The 22,306-nt window shown below is 41.6% G+C and overlaps 1 protein-coding gene and 2 long non-coding RNA genes across 4 annotated transcripts in view; 2 read left to right on the forward strand and 1 right to left on the reverse strand.

Annotated features, from left to right (window-relative positions):
- Window positions 1–22,306, reverse strand: part of patj (PATJ crumbs cell polarity complex component) — a 137,855-nt gene that overhangs the window by 73,709 nt on the left and 41,840 nt on the right. Inside the window, exons 21-29 of the mRNA XM_034703343.1 lie at window positions 16,855–17,172; window positions 16,636–16,711; window positions 16,472–16,535; window positions 13,763–13,843; window positions 13,522–13,617; window positions 13,244–13,421; window positions 13,030–13,140; window positions 12,562–12,621; window positions 12,129–12,228 (exon numbers count right to left, since the gene is read on the reverse strand). Coding sequence (XP_034559234.1) covers window positions 12,129–12,228; window positions 12,562–12,621; window positions 13,030–13,140; window positions 13,244–13,421; window positions 13,522–13,617; window positions 13,763–13,843; window positions 16,472–16,535; window positions 16,636–16,711; window positions 16,855–17,172 — 1,084 coding nt within the window. The remainder of the gene's footprint in view (window positions 1–12,128; window positions 12,229–12,561; window positions 12,622–13,029; window positions 13,141–13,243; window positions 13,422–13,521; window positions 13,618–13,762; window positions 13,844–16,471; window positions 16,536–16,635; window positions 16,712–16,854; window positions 17,173–22,306) is intronic.
- Window positions 12,220–20,624, forward strand: LOC117826926. 2 transcript variants are annotated; one of them, XR_004634109.1, is made up of 7 exons: window positions 12,220–12,333; window positions 12,911–13,125; window positions 13,225–13,456; window positions 13,535–13,619; window positions 13,745–13,909; window positions 19,882–19,918; window positions 20,575–20,624. It is a non-coding gene; the product is annotated as an uncharacterized LOC117826926 (long non-coding RNA). The 2 variants fall into 2 exon arrangements; XR_004634110.1 differs by having other exon boundaries at window positions 13,539–13,619.
- Window positions 20,620–21,219, forward strand: LOC117826935. The gene is made up of 2 exons (XR_004634111.1): window positions 20,620–20,735; window positions 21,032–21,219. It is a non-coding gene; the product is annotated as an uncharacterized LOC117826935 (long non-coding RNA).

Genomic DNA, 22,306 nt, shown 5'->3' on the forward strand with positions numbered 1-22,306 from the left:
ATAAAGAATACATATAATAATGATTATTAGAATCATTATAATAAACAATCATTATAACAGTAATAAAAAACACCTTTAATAATAATAATAATAATAATAACAATAATTATAATTATAATTTTTAAAAAATACTTTGTTGTTTCAGGTATAACTTTGAAGGTAGCCATGAGTTGTTGAGGTTGGTTTTATGAGTAGCTTGATAAAAGTTCAATAGCTGTAAAACCTCTCTGGGGATCTCTCTTGGATTCAACACGTATATAAACACTGCCTGGCTCCGCACTCTGGTGTTTGAAATATTTATGCTATGTCCTGGATTGTTGCTACATAAAAAGTAATGAAAGTAATGCATGTTAAATGGAGTATTAAATGTTTCTCTACATTATTTAATGTTTGTGATATGTCTCTGTACAATGTTTGATTCTGACAGGCACTTTGGACTGCCCTACTGTTTGAAAGGAATGACACAAATCAATCTGACATGACTGGACTAATAAGATCACACTTGTTAAACGATCTGGTGTGGAACATGCATGTCTGAAACATCCTATAACCCTTCTGACAGTTATTTAGATTCGGTCTAAATCAAGAGGAGGATGAAACAAACAAACACTGACTTTCCCTTTCAGTATGTGAGTTGAAGAGAGTCTGACTGTGGGGCGTTTGTCAAGTTATTATGTAGCCTTATCCGGTCTCTGACTGGACCTGAAGACAGAAACCAGAACAAACAACTGAGAACAGGGACAGCGGGTAAATACAGAGGGAGGGTTCTTCCCCCTCTCAAGGACAGCTGCTCCACCTGAGGGATACGCTGGCCATTTTAATGCACTTCAAAGGGGACTGCATGCTTGTGTGTGTGTAATAATTATCAATGCATCGCCTTCATTCAGCAGCTGCAGGGTCAGAGGTCATCAGTCACAGTTTCTAACCAGCCAACACAAGAAGAGGAAGAAACAGGCCTGTTTCGTTTGGTCACCTGCAGCATTAGTTTGTGTGTGTGTGTGTGTGTGTGTGTGTGTGTGTGTGTGTGTGTGTGTGTGTGTGTGTGTGTGTGTGTGTGTGGTGTGTGTGTGTGTGTGTGTGTGTGTGTGTGTTGCAGTCCACAGACAGCCACATCAATCAGGTCAAGGACAGCACAGCTGAGGAGCAGTCCCACACATACAGAGCGAGCCTATTAGCGCAGAAAGAGGCATAGGAAGTGCAACTGTGTGTGTTGACCAGCATACCGATGCCTTTTAGTCCTTTAACACAGTGTACTATAATGTCTTAAAGTGTTAATCACGTCAGAGAGAAGGAGGCGTCTCCAGGGCTTCCTTGTTGAAAGTCATCTGATCGGATTAGAGCTCCCTGATTGGATGAAAACCAGAAAACAGGTTGTTTATTGCAGGAACCAAATGTTGCAAAACTAACCAAACTTATAATTCTTGTATTTATTCCAGTGCCAAGCTGCAAATGAAATGCCTTCCTCAGGAGCTGTGTGTGGATTAACTTTACTGCTCCATCTATTAAAGTTGAAAAACCAACAAGTGTGTCTCCTGCTGGACTCCTGACAGCACCACCAGTAAGCATGCTCACTTCACAGTTGGAGGAGGCTGTACGAGCAGCAGAGCAGAAAATGAGTCTCTAGCTGTCTCCTCACAGCTGCTGTTTTTATTTTGGTGATTCTGATTCAGACTTATTTGCTCCTGAGTTACTCAGCATCCTTGCACCAACAATCGCCTCACAACAATACAGTGGATATCAAAAGTCTACACACCCTTGTTAAAAAAAACAGGTTTTGTGATACAAAAAATGAGACCAAGATAAGTCATGTCAGAACTGGACATCCCTCCAAAATTGATGAAGAAGAAAGCTGGTCAGGGAGGCTTCCAAGAGGCCTCCAGCAACATTGAAGGAGCTTTAGTGATTTCTGACCAGTACTGGCTGTGTACCGCATGTGACAACATCTCTCCTATTTTTCATATGTTTCGGCTAAGGGTAGGGTGGCAAGACAGAAGCCTTTTCTTATGAAGAAAAACATCAAAGCCCGGCAAAATGTTTCAAAAACATGAAGTCTCAAATGTTTTATGGTCTGATGAATCTAAGGTTGAACTTTTTGGCCATAATTCCAAAAGGTATGTTTGTCATAAAAACAACACTGCACATCACATAAAGAACACCATACCAACAGAGAAGCATGGTGGTGGCAGCATCATGCTTTGGGGCTGTTTTTCTTCATCTGGAACCAGGGCCTTAGTCAAGGTGGAGGGAAGTATGAACGGTTAGGAACACCAGTCATTTTAACACAAAACCTCCAGGCTTCTGTTAGAAAAATGAAGATGAAGAGGAATTTCACCTTCCTGATTGATTAGGTTTATTTTGGTCTGCGTCAATGACCAATAAGTCCCTCCACAACATAAGAGTCATGTAAAAATTACAAATAAAAGCAAAAACAAAACAATCACTGAGGGATTCATCAAGAAAATATAAAGTCCAGCATATACATACACACACATATCGATCTGTACATACATATGAACACACACACACGCATGCATACACAAGTACATTCATGCATACATATAAACATGCATACACATCCACATATATTTTGGCCAATTCCATGCTGACCAAAAAAGGTGTAGGCTGAAGCCAAGGCTTATCCTGCCTACCCTTTAACATAACTTACGCCTTATAGGCATCATTGTACAAGTAGTTATGTTGTTTTATAACGAAGCAATCTTCAAACGTTTCATTCAGAAACAAACTTATAAGCAAAAAAACAAATCCCAAAACATTTCAAACTCAACAAGCGGCAGCTCAGAAATCTTAGTGAAACCGAATCTAAATTAAAGTTTATATTACGACAACAACCCAAAGCATACATCCAAATCAACTAAAGCATGGCTTCACCAGAAGATTACTTGATTTTATTTTTTCTTATTCTTCCCCTAAAATATTTTTTTTTCAACTGAATTGTTTATGTTATAGGTCACATTTAAGGATGAAAAAGTTCTGACATGATTTATCTTGGTCTCAAATTTTTACATCACAAAACCTGTCAATGGGGTGTGTAGACTTTTGATATCCACTGTATATGCCTCTGGAGAGAATGGCCGGCTTCGATGCATTTCTAGTGTAGGAAAATTGTTAGTTACATCCTTCAGAGGCGCGCCCATTCACCTTTTGGTGGTGAATCTCAGTTTCACTGTAAATAGTTAAACTGAGACTTTACTCTGGCAATCTTTAGCTGTATGAGCACCAAAAATTAATAGGACCATATAACACTGTCAACTCCTGGTTCAAACATCACCCTAGGCAGCGCCTATTCTTCTGTTTCTAGTGGGTCTCAGTTTCACAATACATAGTAAGTTACACAGAGGCCTCACTCTGGCTTCCTTCAGTGGTATGAACCTGAAACAGAAGCTGATTTACTTGGGTTTTTTTTTTTTAATTAACAGGTCTCAAATTTGCTGAAATAACATCAACATTAAGCAGATTAGTCCAAAGTCAAAAGTCAAGCTTTGTCAGTTCTGTCCTCAAGAGGAGAAGAAAACAACTTTTCCAATGTTTGTTTGGTGAATTGTGCATTCCAGGAAGTCAGGAAATCTAAATGTTGATTGTCTTTAGAGGCACAGCATCAAGCAGATTTGTGTCTCAGTGTAAATGTTTGATCTAGAACAGATTGTTAGCTGCTCTTCATACAGATACCTGTTTATAGAGAGAAATAAATCCTCCTCAGTTTGGAAGCAAGGGTTTTGCTATTATGCATGATTGTGAGAGTGATTTTTGTTTTCAATGATGGGACTAAAATTGAAAGTTCAGAGACTTTCCTGAGTCCCACACTTCAGATCATCTTCCAGGTAACAAGATGTCTTTGCTAAACTATAAACCCTCTCAGGTTCATGAGCTCATAAATTAACATGACAACTTAGCTGAAGATCCAGTTCAGAAACAAGAGAGAAGAAATGATCAATACATCCGTGTGAGGGGCTCAGCAGGCAGAGCAGACTGAGATAGAGCTGTTCACCTTAGCTGACATCATGCACACACACATACACACACACACAAATACACACACACACAAACACACACACACACACACACACACACACACACACACACACACACACACACACACACACACACACACACACACACACACACACACACACACACACACACACACACACTTCTTCTAACCTCTAAAGTGTCTCCTCTTTCTCCTCACAGAGCTGTCAATCATCCTACAAGCAGCCGAGGACGCACACCACTGATTCTTTATAAACTGAAACCACACACACACACACACACACACACACACACACACACACACACACACACACACACACACACACACACACACACACACACACACACACACACACACACACACACACACACACACACACACACTCGCACTAACAGCCTGTCTCATTGTCAAGCTGTCTGTGTGCTGTTTACCTGGATGTTTTAGTACAGGTAAATGTTTTCGCTGCATCACACACTCCTCAAGCCTGTTCGGATTATATTGTGTCGTTGTGAGCAGCAGGTTGTCTCTCAGGTGACACTTTTGTGATTTTGTGGTCGCTCAGAGCAGTAAACTGAAAATATGATGTTTTTATCCAAGAAATGATGACTTTACAGTTCTCTATCTGGATTCAGATCAACCTGAAGGGCTTCAAAACACTTCATACAACACAAGCTGCAATGCTTTTCTACCTGTTGTTTATAAAAGCTGGAACAATATCACAGCCAGTTTCAAAATAAGAGACCAGTTGGATCTTCTTTGAAAAGTAATAAGTGATTAATGGCTAAAATTATCATAGTTTCTGATAAAATCTCCACATACTAACAAGCTTAAGATATTGTAAATTGAACAGATGGTTATGCAAACAAGAATCCCAATAGAATGAGCAGAACTCTGACGCAACCTCACTTGTTCACTATACATTGTCCTGCTCATCACCCAGCTACCAACTAAAGACATCTACAAATAATTTAATGATGTTTTTGTTGATTTAAGTGATGGTTACAGTGACTTTGTAGAGATAAGCGGCTTAGAGATGCTTTCACCGGCTCTTCTGCCATTGTCTGGATTGCTGGACACGGTGAAGCTCCACTTTTCCCTATCAGAGATGGTTGGGGTCCAGTAAGTCATTATTACTCTGACAAGCGGCAACCTCCAGCCACGAGAATTGAAGCCAATGCAGAAGTGTTAATAACTGCAGTTCATCGAGTGTCCACTTGAGGCTGGCTCCGGAAGTACCAGAAACTACATACACAGCCATTCCAAAAAAAAAAAGATCCTTACAGCAGAAATAAAAAGTTTACCGCCTGATACAAAAAAAATTGTTTAGTCGGAATAGCTAATTTCTTGCTTGGCACACACTGTACAGGGGGGTGAATTTCTCATAATGCGGTAGTTTCAAAGATAATAAGATTACGACTTTTCCAACATTGTAGCTGTTGGCGAGGAGGCTCAAAGCCTGCCTCTTTACGTCACACTAGCTCGACAGACGTTTGGTTGAGTTCAGCATTTCCAATGTGGATCCCGCTAGCGATTGGCTTCAAAACAGTGCTTCAGAAACAGATGGGTGACGTCACAGATACTACATCCATGAATTATACAGTCTGTGTTCCCCACTCACAAGACCAGCCTGAGACGACACTAATGTTTTTACCACAGTGTCAACAGGCAGGGGGGGAATGTGGCAGACTACTTTTTGTAGATTGCAGAATTCTGTGGGATCAATCACTGCTGTTGATCAATCAGAAGCATTCCAGTCTATTCTCCTTTCTACAGAATGATTAAATATAAAGTGTGTGATCAGGTTGTTCCTGGCGTTGCTTTGAGTGTTGAGAATTAATCACTGTTGTTATGCAGTTTGGACCAATCAGAGTCAAGTATTTTGCACAGTCAGGTATTTAATCATGAAGAATTCCACTGTAAAGTCTACAATTTACCAAAGGTTCTGTTCTCAGAGACAGAACTCTAACATGAACTTTGTGTTGACTTAAAGTTAGGCTTCCTTATTATTTCAAAAGCCAAAATCATTAAAGGAAAAATTCAGGGATAAAAAGATGGAGTTACTAGAGGAACAAAAAGGAAGCTTATCTGGTACAACTTGTTTACAGATTTAGTCCAGGGAATTTGATCCCGACATTTCCTGACATATTATTCTGTGAAATGCAGGTTTCAGAGTTTTGAAAGATGCTTTTTGAAATCGTATCAGGCTTAATGCAAAGAGTCACTGAGCAGCTCAGTTAAAGGAAAACAGTCATACTGATGATTGCTGCTGTTCAATAAAACCTAACCCTGATGAATCAGCTTGAGCCTCGGGCTGCAGGCACGAGGGAGATCCCTGCTGCTGTTTCTGTCTCTGAGAAAAATAACCTGAAACAGCATTTACAATCAAATTGAATCATTTATTATTGTTGCAGGAGCAATATCATTTTTCTCCAGGAATTTTAATGAGATGAGAATCTGAAAACGAAGAAGACGAGGGGGCAGGAGGCCTGAGAGACGAGCAGCTCCATCACCAACACAGATTCATCATGGACGGAGAAATGAGGATTGACTTGGCTCTGAGCAATTCCTTTCCCTCCTCATGTTCCGCATGCTGATCCACACAAGTGATTTTATTGTTTTTGTGTCAAACTCTGGAGAGATCGCAGCACAAAAAGCCCTCAGACACAACAGACGTCTGCAGCTGGCAAAGAAACTGAGCTCAGTTTGAGTTTCTGTATAAATATGCGGTAGCTGTTTTCCATCAGCTGCAAAAATCAGACAGCTGGCAGAAAACACAACAAGCTGTAATCAGAATGTGTTTCTGGCCCAAACCTCAGCACAGACACTGCATTTTATATATCGCCAAATGAGTTCTGTTAGGCAGCAGTTAAACCAGCTTTGAATCAGACAAATTTGCTAATATCAACTCTACAAGCATCAATCGGTCCAAACCATCTCAGATCTCAGCTTTGCATGAGATGAGACATATTATATGAGAACACAGGACCCTGATTTAGTCTCCTACTAACACTTGTAGAGGTTTACAGCAGTTTACCTAAGGGTCTGATTTTTTTTGAGGGGGGATTTCTCCTTCAGTAGATAGGACAGATGAAGAGAGACAGGAAATGTGGGGAGTAGAGAATGGGGGAAGACAAACAGTAGAGGGTCGAGGCCGGGAGTTGAACCAGCAACTGCCACAATGAAGACGACAGCCTCACTACGTACAGCGTGCATGTTAAGCCTTGAGTTCTTCAAGAGTCCAGGCTTAAGACCAGGGGGTCTGAACCTTAACAGTCTGAGAGTCCAATCTGTACTTAAGAAGAGGCTCTTGGCTAGCTGAGTCTTAGTTGTTCTGGAGTTCATGATACAGACCAGGAAGGATTGTTGCTCAGATGACCCTGAAGACAGAAATAAACTGATCCTCAGTAGTTCTAAATATTGAGCCAAAGACCTCCTGAAAAGTCCTCTTAGAGGTCCTAACTCAGTTGAGAAAACTCTATCAGGAAATCCAGGAGTGATTTATCCTCAGAGCAACTCAGAGTGAGGAAGGGACATGAAGTTTACCTCAGTGAGGAGGTGTGGTCGACCTCAGTACTAGGTATGACCATACAGTATAAAACATGGAAGTAGTCTCCGTGATGTCATCCATTTGTTCCTGAAGGAGAGTTTTGAAGCATATTGTCCGCGGTTGCCGTAATAGAAAACTACATTTTGGTTGACCTAACAAGGCAAGGAGGCAGCGTGGAGGCGGGTCTTTAGCCTCCTTGGTAGAGTCAAGTCAGCTATGCCTATAATTATGCAAAACCCCAAAGTTTAATATCTTTTTTTAGAACCAGGCTGTGAACATGTTTATTTCTGCTGTACAGGTCCTCTTCTTTTTTGTTTTGAAGGGGTGTGTATGTGGTTTCCTGCAGTCCCGGAACCAGCCTCATGTGGACACCCGAGGAACTGCAATTTTTAACACTTCCGTGACTGCTTCATTTCTCACAGCTGGAAATTGTCACTTGGGTATAACATTCTTTCAAAAGCTGTGATTGGTTGATACAAAAATCAGTTTTCAGTGATTATGGTCAGGGAAGGATGGTAAAATGGATGTGTGATATTAGAGAATCTAGTCAGACATCTGATCTGATAATTACGAACATTATTTCACGTAAGGAATATCTCTGATAAATGATAAGTCATACTCTAAAAGCACACAACCTTCAAAGTGTTTGAAAACACATGCACTTTGGAATAGCCATCTAAGATCGATAACCCAGTGTGTGGTGTGCCCTCGCTCTCAGTAAGTGATCACAGAGATGTCCTCTGTTCTGTCTGATTACAGAGCAATATCTGATGTTAAACATCAACCTTATAATGATGTTATTTTGCACTATCTTAGTTTTGCTGTATCATTAATAATAATCCTCACTGAGGTTCACCTGCTGTGATGTGATCACAGACTCACTGCTGCACTGTTGAGTTTTCCAGTTGTTGAATATCTTAATGTTGTGATCACTTTCATTTACAGTGATATCTTGTTGTTGGGTTGGGTTGGAGATTTGAGTACATCTCTAATGAGATCTACCACAAACACAATCCAATCTGCAGCGGCTAATTAACTCACTGTAATATTCAGAGAGCATTTCTCCTATCACTCCGTCTTTCCTCAAGTTCAACCTCTACTTTAGAAACTCTTCAGCCTCTTAAAGCCCTACTCGCTGAACTTATTCTCATTCTTCCAAGACTTTTCTTAGACTTTTATCACTCTGAGCGACTCTGTTCGATGAAGCTTCATGAATACAGCCACAGAGGACCTGAGCAGTAACAAGGTTATTGTGATTGTCCTTCAGTTCGAGCTACAGACCACTGGGCTGTGGTCCAGGAGAGATGAGCTCAGGCTAAAGAGGACAAAGTACTCAGCCTAACCTTGCAAACTGAGGTTAAGGCTGCAACTAGAGACTGAGCCAATGAATGTGCTGGAAACTTACGTTTGTATTGCTTTTAACAGAACATTTTATTATCATAAATCATATTTATGTTGGCAGTAGTGTCACATCTGTATTTTTAATGAACATTTAAAGTTTAAAAACTGAGAAACTTAAAACTGAGGGCTGAAATAAACATTACTGCACCTCTACCTCAGAGTTTTTAAAACAAGCTTGGCACAATATCAAGTCTTACATTTTGCTGCAAGGAACATTAACACAGATTAAAATCTGAAGGAAGACGAGAGATCATCAGGTTAAGTAAATCAAGCATTGGAAAAGCTGTGTTTGGGTAACACTAGTGTTCATTTCATCATGATGTGTGTGTGTAATTCCAGTCAATTTCCATGATGCAAAAAATATCCATATAATCTAATCCAGTGAAAAAACTGAAGTAAAAATAAGAAAATAAATTACCTACAACAAAAAGTTTTCTCTCTCAGAATGTGATCAGAATAATTCTCAAAAGCACATGATTTAAAAAAGTCCAGATCAAATCCAGTCCAAACACCTGAGTCAGGTATCAGCCCGTAAGCACCAAAGCAAATAAGCTCCGCCCACAACCAGCATCACCCTCCAACCAGCAGCCAGGAGAAGAAAAGACATCATAGCCCCGCCGCCTCAAAAGCACCAAACCATAACCAGACTATCCCAGACTAGACCAAACACACCCAGACCAGAGGGAGGCAGAGATAGCGAGGAAAACCCAAACACTCCACATAGAGAGAGAGACGGAAGAGAAAGACGAAAGAAAGACGTCCTCCACTCTGCTGGGATACTTCTACGGACCGGACGGGGGGGGACTGCTGGCTCAAACAAGTCCTGCGAAGACACAAACACACACACATTAACACACTGATACATAACTGTCAGCTAGCTGTGAGATCAAACCAAACCAAAGACACCCTCACTGCCACTCAGTCTGTGCGTCACTGATGCCTTGTGTATTCAGCCTTTAAATACAAATATGCTTCACATGTGTTAGGTCTTTCTAGATTCGATTACAAGGTGTCAAATAACTCCAAATAAAGACAAAATATATAGATTAGATTAACATCAAGCGTGGATTTGGTCCAGTGTGATGATTTTATATATGTATAAACTGTTTGAGCTTAACATGATAGAAAGAAGCCACACAGTGCCCCTGGTGGCCTGGAGCACTTCTGCTGTCATGTCTCGATCTGCAGCATTTTTCTTTTGCTTTTGTTTTCTAAGCATTTCAGAGTTTGCATGGTTATGTATGTACAGCTTTTCCTCTTTTAATATGGTTGCTTTATCTTCATTGTATCTTTTTCTCTGGAGTATGTTTCCCACTGCCGCATTTGTTTCAGACGTTTGTACGTGTTCGTGAGTGTGCAGCACGTCCCTCCTGATGAAGACTGTTACGTAACTGTAATGGAATAATACAGTGCTTTCTTTCGTGTTTCAGGTTCTTGGTTTGCATGAGAGAGGAGGAGGAGGAGTAGGTGACCTCTGTGGATAAATCTGCAGTGGGTAAAACTCATGAACTCTGGGGAACAACTAGACATAAAACAACAATAGCTTGACTCAAACAGCTGACTTCAAGGACGCAGCCTCGGTATAAGTTTTCTGACATTTACAAGTGTGTGTACTTTAAGTTTATTTATATGTACATATTGAATAAACTTGAGAATTCATCATATTAAATAAACAGGGATAGATTTCCTGCCTGTAAGAATTTATGATGTTTTTGTTTTCACATTTTCTGTTTACATGAAGCCAAAAGACGGGGAGATCTTGGCTGGAGCTGAAGGCTGACACTAATTACAGAGTCACTGACTGCTATTTGGCAAGAGACTACTGATTATACACACACACACACACACACACAACCGCACACATGCACAAACGCACACACCTCTCTCCAAAAATGGCAGATGGGAGCTCGCAGTCTGTCAGGAGTGTGAGTCAGATCAGAGACTTCACACACAAACACAAAAACAAGCAGACACACACACACATACACACACATACACACACACATACACACACACACACACACACACACACACACACACACACACACTCATTTCCCTTAAACAAAACTTCTCTTAAATTATGTTTAAAATTAAAAGTGAAAAAATTGAATTTATAAGACAATTCATATAAACTTACTGTAGAAATTAAGTAACAATTGAAACTTATGCAGACTTTAAAATGAGATGGAGGAAAAGAGAGCTTAAATGTGAGAGGTACAGATACATCAAACTATAAGTGGTTACAGTTGGTGTTGGTGTCTGTGTGTGTGTGTGTGTGTGTGTGTGTGTGTGTGTGTGTGTGTGTGTGTGTGTATGTGTGTGTGTGTGTGTGTGTGTGTGTGTGTGTGTGTGTGTGTGTGTGCGTAATAAGTGAAGGTCTTATTAATGAGTTGGTTTAGGCCCAAACGCAGCCAGAGAGTCCATTAACCCTGCGCTCATTTACTGCCGAGTCCAGGAGCGAGGACTCTGCTCATAAATCAAGGCAGCATCACAGTCGGGATATCAGTTATAACAGCACTGTCAGCGCCCCCTACAGGCTACAGAGGACATAACAGCCATATTATATAAGTAAAGTCAGACCACGGATTCAGCTGCTCCCTCACAGTCCTGTGATGCTTTCAGCTCATTCTCAGTTATGCAGAAACACACACACACACATGCACACCTATAACTTGGAGGTACACTTATTTTGTGGCTCAGAGCTTTCTGCGGATCATGGCCACAGATATACTGAGAGTCACGTATCCGTAACACACAAAGAGAGGAATATATTAAGGTGATCAAACACTGATTAATTGCCTCCTTACTCGTATTAAACACACAGAATCTACAGATCGGTCTCAGCGTGGAGACGTCATTATGATTTCTGCTGTTGTTGGATCACTGCAGTGTATGTGACGTTATGTTGCCTATTAACATATTTCATACAGTGGCCTGTGTGTCCTGCACGATACAAGGCACGTTGAAGGAGGGGAGTAAAGGAGCTTGAGGAAAGAAAAAAGGGGAAAGAGGCAAAAATTTGGTTTCGATATCGGAGATTAAAATGTGAACATTTGTTCCGTAAATGTTATAACTCCATTTTAACACCAGCGTGTTTACATGAGGCTGCTGCAGAACATCTCCATAAGAAGCATTATCAAGGCATCATACATATGTGGGAATGTTACTGACCTTTAACCTGCTCCAGGTCAGAGTCCAGCTCCTGCTCTGATTGGTTGGGAGGTCTATAAGGCGGGGGCTGTCTCAGAGGAGGCGGGGCTACACCTGGTTGCTGTGGAGATGAAAACAATCTTAGTGCCAGTCTTCACAGAATGAATCAGTGGTGTTGACTTTAGTGAAGGTGGGGTTACACAGTGAGAAAGAGACACCGCTGCAGGTAAGTGGATGAGTGCTCCCCCTCAGTGATGCTGAGGCTGTGCTGCCCCCTGCTGGACTCTACAGGAATCACAGTTAGATGTTAGTTAATGAAAACAGGCACTGTGCTGGGTTTGATGGGGCGTCAAAGCGTGAGAAGGGAGGAGACGCAGTAATAAGCTAGTTTCAAATATAAACAGACTGCCTGAGGCCTCTCTGTAAGCAGACACGAGGAAGCACCACATCTTACCGGAGACTTTGTCCTCTTTGCTCTGTGTTTATTGTAGCTGGAAGCTGTCAGAGACACAGGCTGAAACAAATACACATACAACAGTGTGATTATGTATTTGTGTCATATATTATGTGTGTGTGACATGTGTGCAGTCTGGTAGTTTGCGTCTCAGCTACTCAGACTGTTTCTGTCTGTAGAGGCGACCACATGACAACCTTCAGAAACCGGAGCAAAGACAAAACTTCTGTTGTCATACTGATCTTGTATTTTGCAGACCTTTATTGTATGTTTTCTAATTTTTTGCTGAATATCATCCTGCAATGCAAGCTCTTTTTGATTCTGCTTCTCTTTCTCTTTGTGTTTGCAGTGAGAGAGATCCTAAACCATACTTGGAAAAATAGAGACGTAAACTGCTCTATGAAGCCTCCCTGTGAGCAGACGTCTCCTGAGGCCGTCTGAATGAGGCTGCAGTGAGTGTGTTCGTACCCGTGGCGTAGCTGACAGGCTCTGGACGATGAAGACGACGGGGCTTGGCGCTAATTTGATGGCACCGACCGCCTCCTCGTGACTGGCAGCCCGGAGGTCAACACCTGAAACCTGTACACGCACACACACAGAGGCTCAGTTCATTCACTGCATGTTTTCAAAAAGAGACGCTCACATGTTGTGTTTGTTGTCCAGGAGTTAGACCCGTCCTTACCTCCAGGATCTTGTCCCCGGTCTTCAGGCACTGAGTCTTGGCAGCAGGACTGTTCTGGAGAACCTGCTTTATGAAGATCCCCTTCAGCTCCTCTCCGTTCCTCAGACGTTTGATCACATGACGTCCTCCCACGATGCTCAGCCCCAGAGACTGACCCTCCTCAGGCCAGACCTCCACCCTGCAGGACATTAACACAGTTTATTACCTGTACAGGTCTGCCCCCCGACACACACACAGAGAAACAAACACATAAAATAAGACATGAACACATTTATAACCCTCTGCTGTCAGACAGGGTTTTACCTGCGGGGGGTCCCCAGTGACTGAAGGCTGGAGTCTCCTCTCCTTCCCCCTCCTCTCTCTCAGGAAGATCACTGTAAACACACACACACACACACACACACACACACACACACACACACACACACACACACACACACACACACACACACACACAGTCAGCTACAGGTTCCTACTCTGCTTCTTTCTGACTAACTGCAGGTAAAGGAAGTATCTTACCCTCGACCTCCTCTGATTGGCAGAGAAGCTCCTCCCTGACCCCGCCTCCTTCTCCTCTTCATGTCAGTCATCCTGACGGACCTACACGGAAAGAAAACAACAACAAAATCAACCATCAGTGACTTTCTCTCCTCAGATTAACCACAGGTAAATCACCATATTCTTCTGATCTGTGAACAAACCACAGGTGAGTTAACTGAGTGAAATAACCTCCTTCTTAGTTTAATTCACACTGGAGCCTCTGATCATGATGTCACCTAAGGTCATGATTACAGCTCAGACTCACACAGGAAGGCTGGCTTGGATATCCTCAAGTTTCCTAAGATGTTAAACATTTCATGCTGAATCTGAGGAAGACCTTTTTTATAATAATCCTACCAAAACCTGGAAACGGTCATTTAGAAAAGTATACGGCTGCACCTAAACTAATAGTTGATTCATCCTTTATCATAATAATGACATTATTCAAACAATTAAATGTTTTTTTCAGTCATAAAATATTTAAGAGTTGAAAAAGTGGCATTTTTGCTTGGCTTGTTTAGTCAAAATAATGCTTTAACACTTCATATTTCAATAATTTTTTTCTCTTTTCTTTTTTAATTATTTCATGACTTTTACCGCATTCTTACCCTTCTATAAACTATCATGCATTATTTTAAAGAGATACATATATTTATTTTACAGTTGTATGAGTACATTTTTCAATTTTGGCCTGTGTTTTCTTTTTATCCTTTTTTAACTTTATTCATCTATATACTGCCATGAGAGTTTTGCACTTATTAATATGAAAATAATCAAAATAAATATTGAATAATTATGATAATGCATTAAAAAACTACTTTCATTAATACATTTAAAAAAAATCAAAAGTGTCAATGAGCAAACGTTTGATGATTTCTCTTAAAGGTGACATATCATGCAAAATTGACTTTTTAATGGTTCTTTACCTGAAATATGTGTCCCTGGCATGTCTACAAACCCCCCAAGAATGAAAAAAATCCATTCTGCCCCTGTTTTGATTTCTACACCTTTCTGTAAATGTGTGTGAAACGAGCCGTTTCAGACTTCCGTGTTTTTGTTACGTAACAACAATATCCGGTCTGTCACGGAGTCAGAGCTCGGAGCTTGTTCAGCCCATAGACTGTATAAAATAATACTGAATCCCTCCCCCGTTTTTCATTACCTGCACAAATATGTGCCAACAAGGAGCTTAGGAGGGAGGCATGCTAGTTGTAGGCTTTCTTAATAAACGCAAAGGTCGGTTTTACTCCCCACGTCTGCAGATTTGAAGATATAGTGGATGATTTTTATTTGTCATGGATAAGTGCTAGCGCTAATTAGCATAGCCACATAGCTATATGTTCATAGCTGTAGCTGTAGCTGTAGCTGTGTACCAAGACACACGTCGACATACTGACAAATAAAACAACAAGAAACACTAAATCTGTGACCAATCCTTCATAAAAGGTCCCGCTGCCTTTCTGGCAGAGGTCGGGTTTACTCCCCACGTCTGCAGATTTGAAGATCTAGTGGATGATTTATCATGGATAAGTGCTAGCGCTAGTTAGCATAGCCACATAGCTACATGCTCGTAGCTGTGTACCAAGACACACGTCTACATACTGATAAATAAAACAACAAGAAACACTAAATCTATGACCAATCCTTCAGAAAGGTCCTGCTACAGGCGCCTCTCCGTCAGGATCAGATTCAGAGGGTTGAAGTAACGCGATCTCTGAGCAGCCGTGTATATTCAGCCAACATGTAAACATTAGATCAACGTGCTGGAGAGCCGAGGCACATCCACTTCCGGAGGGGGCGTGGTCAGAGGGAAAACAGAGTGTTCTGATGAGGAATGAAGAAAAGGACTTTTCAGGCATGCCAAAATCTGATTTCAAAGTGTTTTTTTGAGCATAAACTTTAAATACATGTTTTTGGGACCTCTTAGACCAATATATATTGATGAAAAAAGCATGATATGTCCCCTTTAATAATTCACTGACATAATTAATACATTATCAAAGTATCTGCAGGTCGTTTTCTGTATTATTAATATTTCCATCTTGAAACCTGTGCAGAAAAAAAAGATTGAAAAATCTTTTAAGAGAAAACTTCATCTGTGTGTTTTTTACAATGACAGAAATGTTTGGCTCACTCTTACGAATAGAAAAATGTCTCAGGGTTGATTATGAGGACTACTAATGTGGACAGGTTGAACTGCTGCAGGAATCAGGTATGTACAGTTAAACTTGTAACCAGTAGAGGGCGATACAGGACTTTACATGAACCAGAACACAGGAGGAGAAAGAGGTTTAATCTGTCTACACTCCAACCTGCCAGCCCTCGTTCACACAACCACAAATCTCAGAGCTCTGACCGCAGCACACAACCTCTGACTCCCTCTGCCACCCCTGACTCAACCCCCTCCCCTCTGACTCACCCTCCTCCCCCCTCTGACCGCAGATACAGACCATCAATCTGCAGAAAAACAGGAGCTTTGTTCCCCGAGCTCAGACTGCTCTGGAGGAACTATTTTAACTTCATCTATGTTTACACCTTATTGTGAAAGCTTTTATTTAAAATATGACGAATTATTATAAATACAAATATTTATCTTCAATGACATCAAGAAAGAGGAATCTGCTGGTGTGGAGGAGAGGGGGGACAAAGCATGTTGGAGAAAGAGGAGGAGGTGGTGAAGATACTGACTCTGTGTCGGTGTCGGTCAGAGTGAGCTCAGAGTCGGCTTCACTGTCTCTGGAGTCTGGGAGTCCTGCACACACACACACATACACAAATACACACACACAAATTAGTAAAGCCATAAAAAGTTGCAATTCATTTTAAGTCCAACACACTCCAGTGTCTCTCACCCAGGATCAGTTTTCCTACAGAGACGATGCTCTCATGGTCTGATCTCTCCTCCTCCTCTAGCTCTCTGCGAATAATCTGAGTCCAGAAAACAAATACTTTAAACACAAACATCTCTGTTCCCATTCTGCTGTGAGGGATATAATTATGTTTTATGTTAAAGGTCGACACCCTGAGGTTAAACGTCATATTTAAGGTCAAACACAAAAACCACGTCTCACCTCCTCTACTCCTCCGCCTCGTTTGGTGGAGCTGAGTTTCCACTCCTCCCACGACGGTGGAGGTTTCCTGGGTAGGGAGCCTGTGTTCTCCTCCACTGTCTGCTGCTTCCTCACCTCCTCTTCCTCCCTCCTCCTCTTCTCCTCTTGCTCCTCCTCGTCCACAGCCATCTCCCTGCTGTCGTCCACGGGCAGGAGGAGGTCAGAGGTCAGTGAGGAGTTGGCATAGCGAGGCAGGCCTCCATCCAGGATAAGCTCCGGCTCTTCCTCCTCTGCTTCCAGTTGTAGGTCTTCTGGCAGGATGGAGCCGTCACCGAAACCCTGAAACACACAGTGATGAGGGGATATTAGTCCACAGGGAGGAGGTCAAAAGTCACAGAATTGGAAGAGTGACGATGGGACGTCCGTGGAGGTAAAATGCGATCCAGGAGACAAAGACAGAAGGGAGTGAAGGAAGTGGATACAAGCTGAAAGAGAGAAAGCTGGAGGAGATGCTTAGAGAACAAAGCAAGAGAAGAGCGCAGAGAGAGAGAGAGAGAGATCAAGGATAAGAAGAGGGAAAAGTTGAAGAAGGAGAGATGAAAAAGAAGACAGAAGGTGGGGATGAAGAGGAAGATAATGGAGAGGGAAACAGATGACTATTATGAATGTTATATCCAAACTGTAATATACAGCTGTGGATTTGAGACTAAAATTAGGTTGCTGGTATGCTAACAGTGGTAATGCTAACATGCAAATTCAGAAGTTGAACATTAAACACCTTCACCATCTTATTATATCACACCTGTACCTGCAAAAAAACAAAAGTTGAGCTGAAGTTGTGAGGAACTTTTTAATAGTTCAGCAGGTTACAAACTGGATTTGCGTTTGTTATATGTTGACCAAAGATGATGAAAAGTCGGAGTATTGCACAAATTAAGATTTATTACCTGGCTGTGCTAAATACTTGATTCTGATTGGTCATTATCATCAGTAAAAGCAACACCAAGGACAACCTGTTTATACATGTCTACGTGAAGGGCAATAGAATGAAATGGATAAGATCAAAGCAGAATAGAATGGAATGCTTGACGATTGATGTCCTTATTTGGGCAAAAATCGTAATCTTAGTATCTTCTGAACCGTCGCGTGAGAAAAAATTCACCCCCCGTACAGTGTGTGCCGATAGAGAAATTAGTTACGTAGAGCCAAGCCGTTTTTTGAACCAGGCTGTAAACATGTTTATTAATGCTGCAAAGATCGTCTTTTTTAAATTGGTGTGTATGTGGTTTCCGGTGTTTCTGCAGCCAGCCTCAAGCGGATACTCGATGAATTGCAGTTTGAAACAATTCCGCATGGGCTTCATATTTTGAGACCGGAGGTTGCCGCTTGTTCTAAACATCTAAAGCGACATCAGTGACAACTTGAAAGTAGTCCGGCACATTCCCCCTCTGCCTGTTGACACTTGGGTAAAAACGTGAGGCATGGGGCGCTGGTGGCCTAGTGGTCTAAGCACCCCAATTACAGAGGCTACAGTCCTCGTCGCAGGGGATGCTGGTTTGATTCCCGGCCGTCAAACCATTTCCTGCATGCCTTCCCCCGCTCTCTACTCCCCACACTTCCTGTCTCTCTTCAGCTGTCCTATCAAATAATGGCAAAAAGGCCACAAATATAACATAAAACCCTGTTAGGCATTCTTATGATGATGATGATAATAACTGTTTAATACTTTATGCTGATGATACTTTTGTATAAAAGCAACATCACGCTAAATGTTGTGATGTTGGACTGGATTTTAGCACTCTGTGACTATCTGCAGCCTGTGGCCTCACGCCTGCAACCAAATCACAGTCAAGATGATAGAACCACATCACTCTGTCTATTCCACTCTGTGGAATTGCTCAATCATCCTGATGTTTGCATTGAATATTAGTCAGTTTTTTTTTTGCAGCATTAGCATCAAGTTATTCTTTTTAAACCTTTTCAACCAGTGTTCCCCATCCTGTGTCAGATATGAGGTACTTTTAAAGGATCATGTTCTGATAAACTCTGCGAATCAAATTTAAATCTGACAAACAAGGATATCGACAGTCTGATATTGTGCCTTAAAAGGAAAAGTCAAAGCTTTCTGTCCTTTATATATTTGTTATATTTACAGTTGAGTCAGGTGGATGAGCGGTTTTCATGGTGGCAGGTAAGTGAAAGCTCTCAGTAACTCTGGAGGATACTGAAGTTTGAGCTGTCTGCCTTCAGCTCGTCTTCTCTTCTGTAAAACCGCAGTGAACACTAAATCTCAAACTTGACTCACTTTGAACATTAGCCTTCATCTCTGAGCACATAAAGGTTTCCTCCAACTCCCCAAAGAGCCTCCTCAGCAGATACTGAGGGGATATCCTGTTCTTAACATTACCATGCAGACATTAGCCCGCCCGGGGAAATATTAATGACAACACTTAGGCTAATTTCCATCGACGAAGCTTCGGCGTCAAGGACTCTGCTCCTCTTCTTTTAATTTGGGCCCGGGAAGCTGGCCCAGCGCGGCCGTATAATGGAGGTGAGGAGCAGACGGCGGCCGCAGCAGAGAGCTCATAACGCTAACAGGATGTTCTCAGACTGATGTGTGTTGGCTGTGACTGCACGGCCTCATATTCACAAGATTTAAAGACGTCGTCTTTTAATATCTCTGCCATTAGAGGATGAGGACGGTTCAGATGACGAGTTTCAGGGTCTCTGCAGAGTGGCACTGCGGAGAGCAGCGGCTACAACTCAGGCTAAACTGTAAAAGTGCAGACAGACTTTACTGAAGTAAAAGTACAGGTACATGAAAAGACTCTGGTAGAGGTAGTGATATAACAAGTTTACAGTGACAACAGTCTGTGGTCAAGGCTCTGAAACTTCCTCTCAGTCTCAGAGTAAAACCGTCCCTGTGAAGGATGTTTCTAGCAGCTTAGCTCATATTTGGAGACTATATAACTGAAATAATTCTAACTTCACTGACAGACATCATATTCACCAGACATCTCTTCTCCTCTTCTCTCTTCTTTTCTTCAGGTTCAGGTTTTCAATCATTGAGCTTTTGTGGCACCAAGTGAGTGGAATCTCAACCTGTTATTCTTGTGATTTATATCTTAATGTCTAATCTGTATTAGAAGCACTCTGTGTGACTAGATGGTTCATAGTATACGGCGGGGTAATGGTTCTTTACGTTGGTTGCCACATGCCATAAAACAGAGGGAAGATTAAGAAGAAGCAGTAGCAGAAGAAAGCTCAGTGACCAGCTAGCTAGTTCTTCTTCTACTGTAGCAAAACTCATGTCAGAGGAGATGACGAATAAAAGCGAAGGACTCCACCCAAACCTAATAAAAGTTTCCTCTCCAGTTTCAGAGTATTATATTCGATTACGTAAAAAAGACAGGGTATTTGCAGATAAAGTGTAACACAGAATCACACCCAAAGAAGATGATGAGTTTTCGTTTGGTTAGAAGTCTCTGTCACATCGCCAGTAATGCAGATAAAACAAAACTTTGAACATCATTAGAAATGGATGATGACATGAGGCAACATCAGTTGTTTTCCTTAGTAAAGATTATGAAGTAATGTGTTGTTCCACCCTCGTCTTGCTGTTCATTTATTTGACTGATAGACTTTTTAGGTTTCCATAAATATTGTGATACAATATTTTTGAACAAAAATATCAAATAGACCATACCTACCCCTATTTTTTGCTTTTCATCATATTCTTAGGACTGGAAAGAACTGGTCTGGGATCGCCTCGGGATTCCCCAGGAGGAGCTGGAAAGTGTTGCTAGGGAGAGGGATGTCTGGGTCAATTTGCTTGGACTGCTACCTCAGCGACCCGGCACCGGATAAGTGGAAGAAAATGGATGGATCTTAAGAGATTTTTGGTGCATATAGTAAATATGTGTCTTTCTTTGGCTGACAAGGAACCAAAAGTATTTCACTTAGAATTTAGACCAAGTAACTTTCAAGAGTTTAAACTGTGAGGTATATTTTAGGCTTGAATATATATTTTATACAGTTTTTACTTATACAGATACAAATTTGTCCTGTAAATTTAAATCTTTTTGTTCAGTTTCAGTAAGAGAACAGATGCCTTTTTGTCACATGGATGCATAAACTCAGAGATCCTTCCAAAGGTCTGGATCAGGATTTAATGGCAGCATTATTTTGGTTTCTGCAGGTATATTAAGCTGTTAACCACACGCCCTCCTGTGTGGCTTCATGAGGAGAAGTGGAGGTTTCTGAAATCAGATAACTGAACAAAGTGGGTAATAATCAATAACATAACAGACAGAGAGGTGATGATAACACTGTTACGTGTTTCTTTTACAACAAGCAGAGTAAAATAAAACCTGGCTGTAAATTTGATGGTTGCTGTTACTGTGTGCTGTTTCTCCTCTCGTTCTCGTGTGTTAAGCGTTTTGATCCGTGCTCTCAGCGTCTCTTTATCTGCACAGATCAGATCTGAATAATGTGAGCGCAGCAGCTCGTTCCTGCAGACGTCGTCTACATATGACCTCTAAAAGTTAACGAGCTGTGGATGTGGAACGGGGGTCTCTCTCTGGTCAGCGGGCTGGCGTGACAGAAAACGATCCGGCGGTAAAGCGACAGCGCCGACCCGGCTCACTTTATGGAAAGCCATCAGAGACCTGTGGGCTGTGAAAAACCCTCTTCAGCCAAATGGGCTGCATATAAAAGAGGAAATAAAACGACAGCGCAGAGGACGGAGGAGCAGAAACAGCAGGAGGACAGAAAGTAACAACGAGGAACACACAGGAACACTGCAGAGTACAGTAGAAAGTGTACAGTACAGCAGAGAGAGGAGTTATACAGCAGGGAAGCTCAAACTACAGAACTTCAGACGACAAGAGGAAGACGAGGAGGAGGAAGAGTTTGTTTACTGCAGAATCAGAGACATGTAAAAGTTCAGAGGACGTTTTTCTTTTCCACCCAAACAAGCCAAAAGTGAAGCCAAACATTTAGAGCTCCAACTGCTGACTGGCTGCAGTATAGGTGATAAACCGTGCCTCCTCCACGTTAACAGATGGTACATAGTTCAAACTATAACATCCAAATCCAGGTCAAATAAATGTTTGTCAAACATGGTTTCTGTCATTATAGTTAGTTCTTATCATGCTGACTTATGTCACAGTGATCATTTTTCTGACTAGTTTAGTTTGAGTTAGTTATTTGATGCTGTAAAAAGAGGGAATGTGACATCATGATCGACAGCTCTAGTGACCAATGAGGCTCCTGCAGCACTGTGTGCACTGGATTACTAGAGTAGAGGAGGAACGGTGAGAAGAAAGGTAACAAACACCAACACAAGATTCATTGAACTTTCCGTAACTGTGAGTGTCTGCTTCAATCCCGCAACAGGAAACTGGTCTGCTGTGGACTGGACACGCCTTCAATTAGGTGAACCAGGTGTAACAACCAATAGAAGCTCTCTATC

Source organism: Notolabrus celidotus, chromosome 2 (genome assembly GCF_009762535.1).
Source record: "Notolabrus celidotus isolate fNotCel1 chromosome 2, fNotCel1.pri, whole genome shotgun sequence".
Lineage (NCBI taxonomy): Eukaryota > Metazoa > Chordata > Actinopteri > Labriformes > Labridae > Notolabrus > Notolabrus celidotus.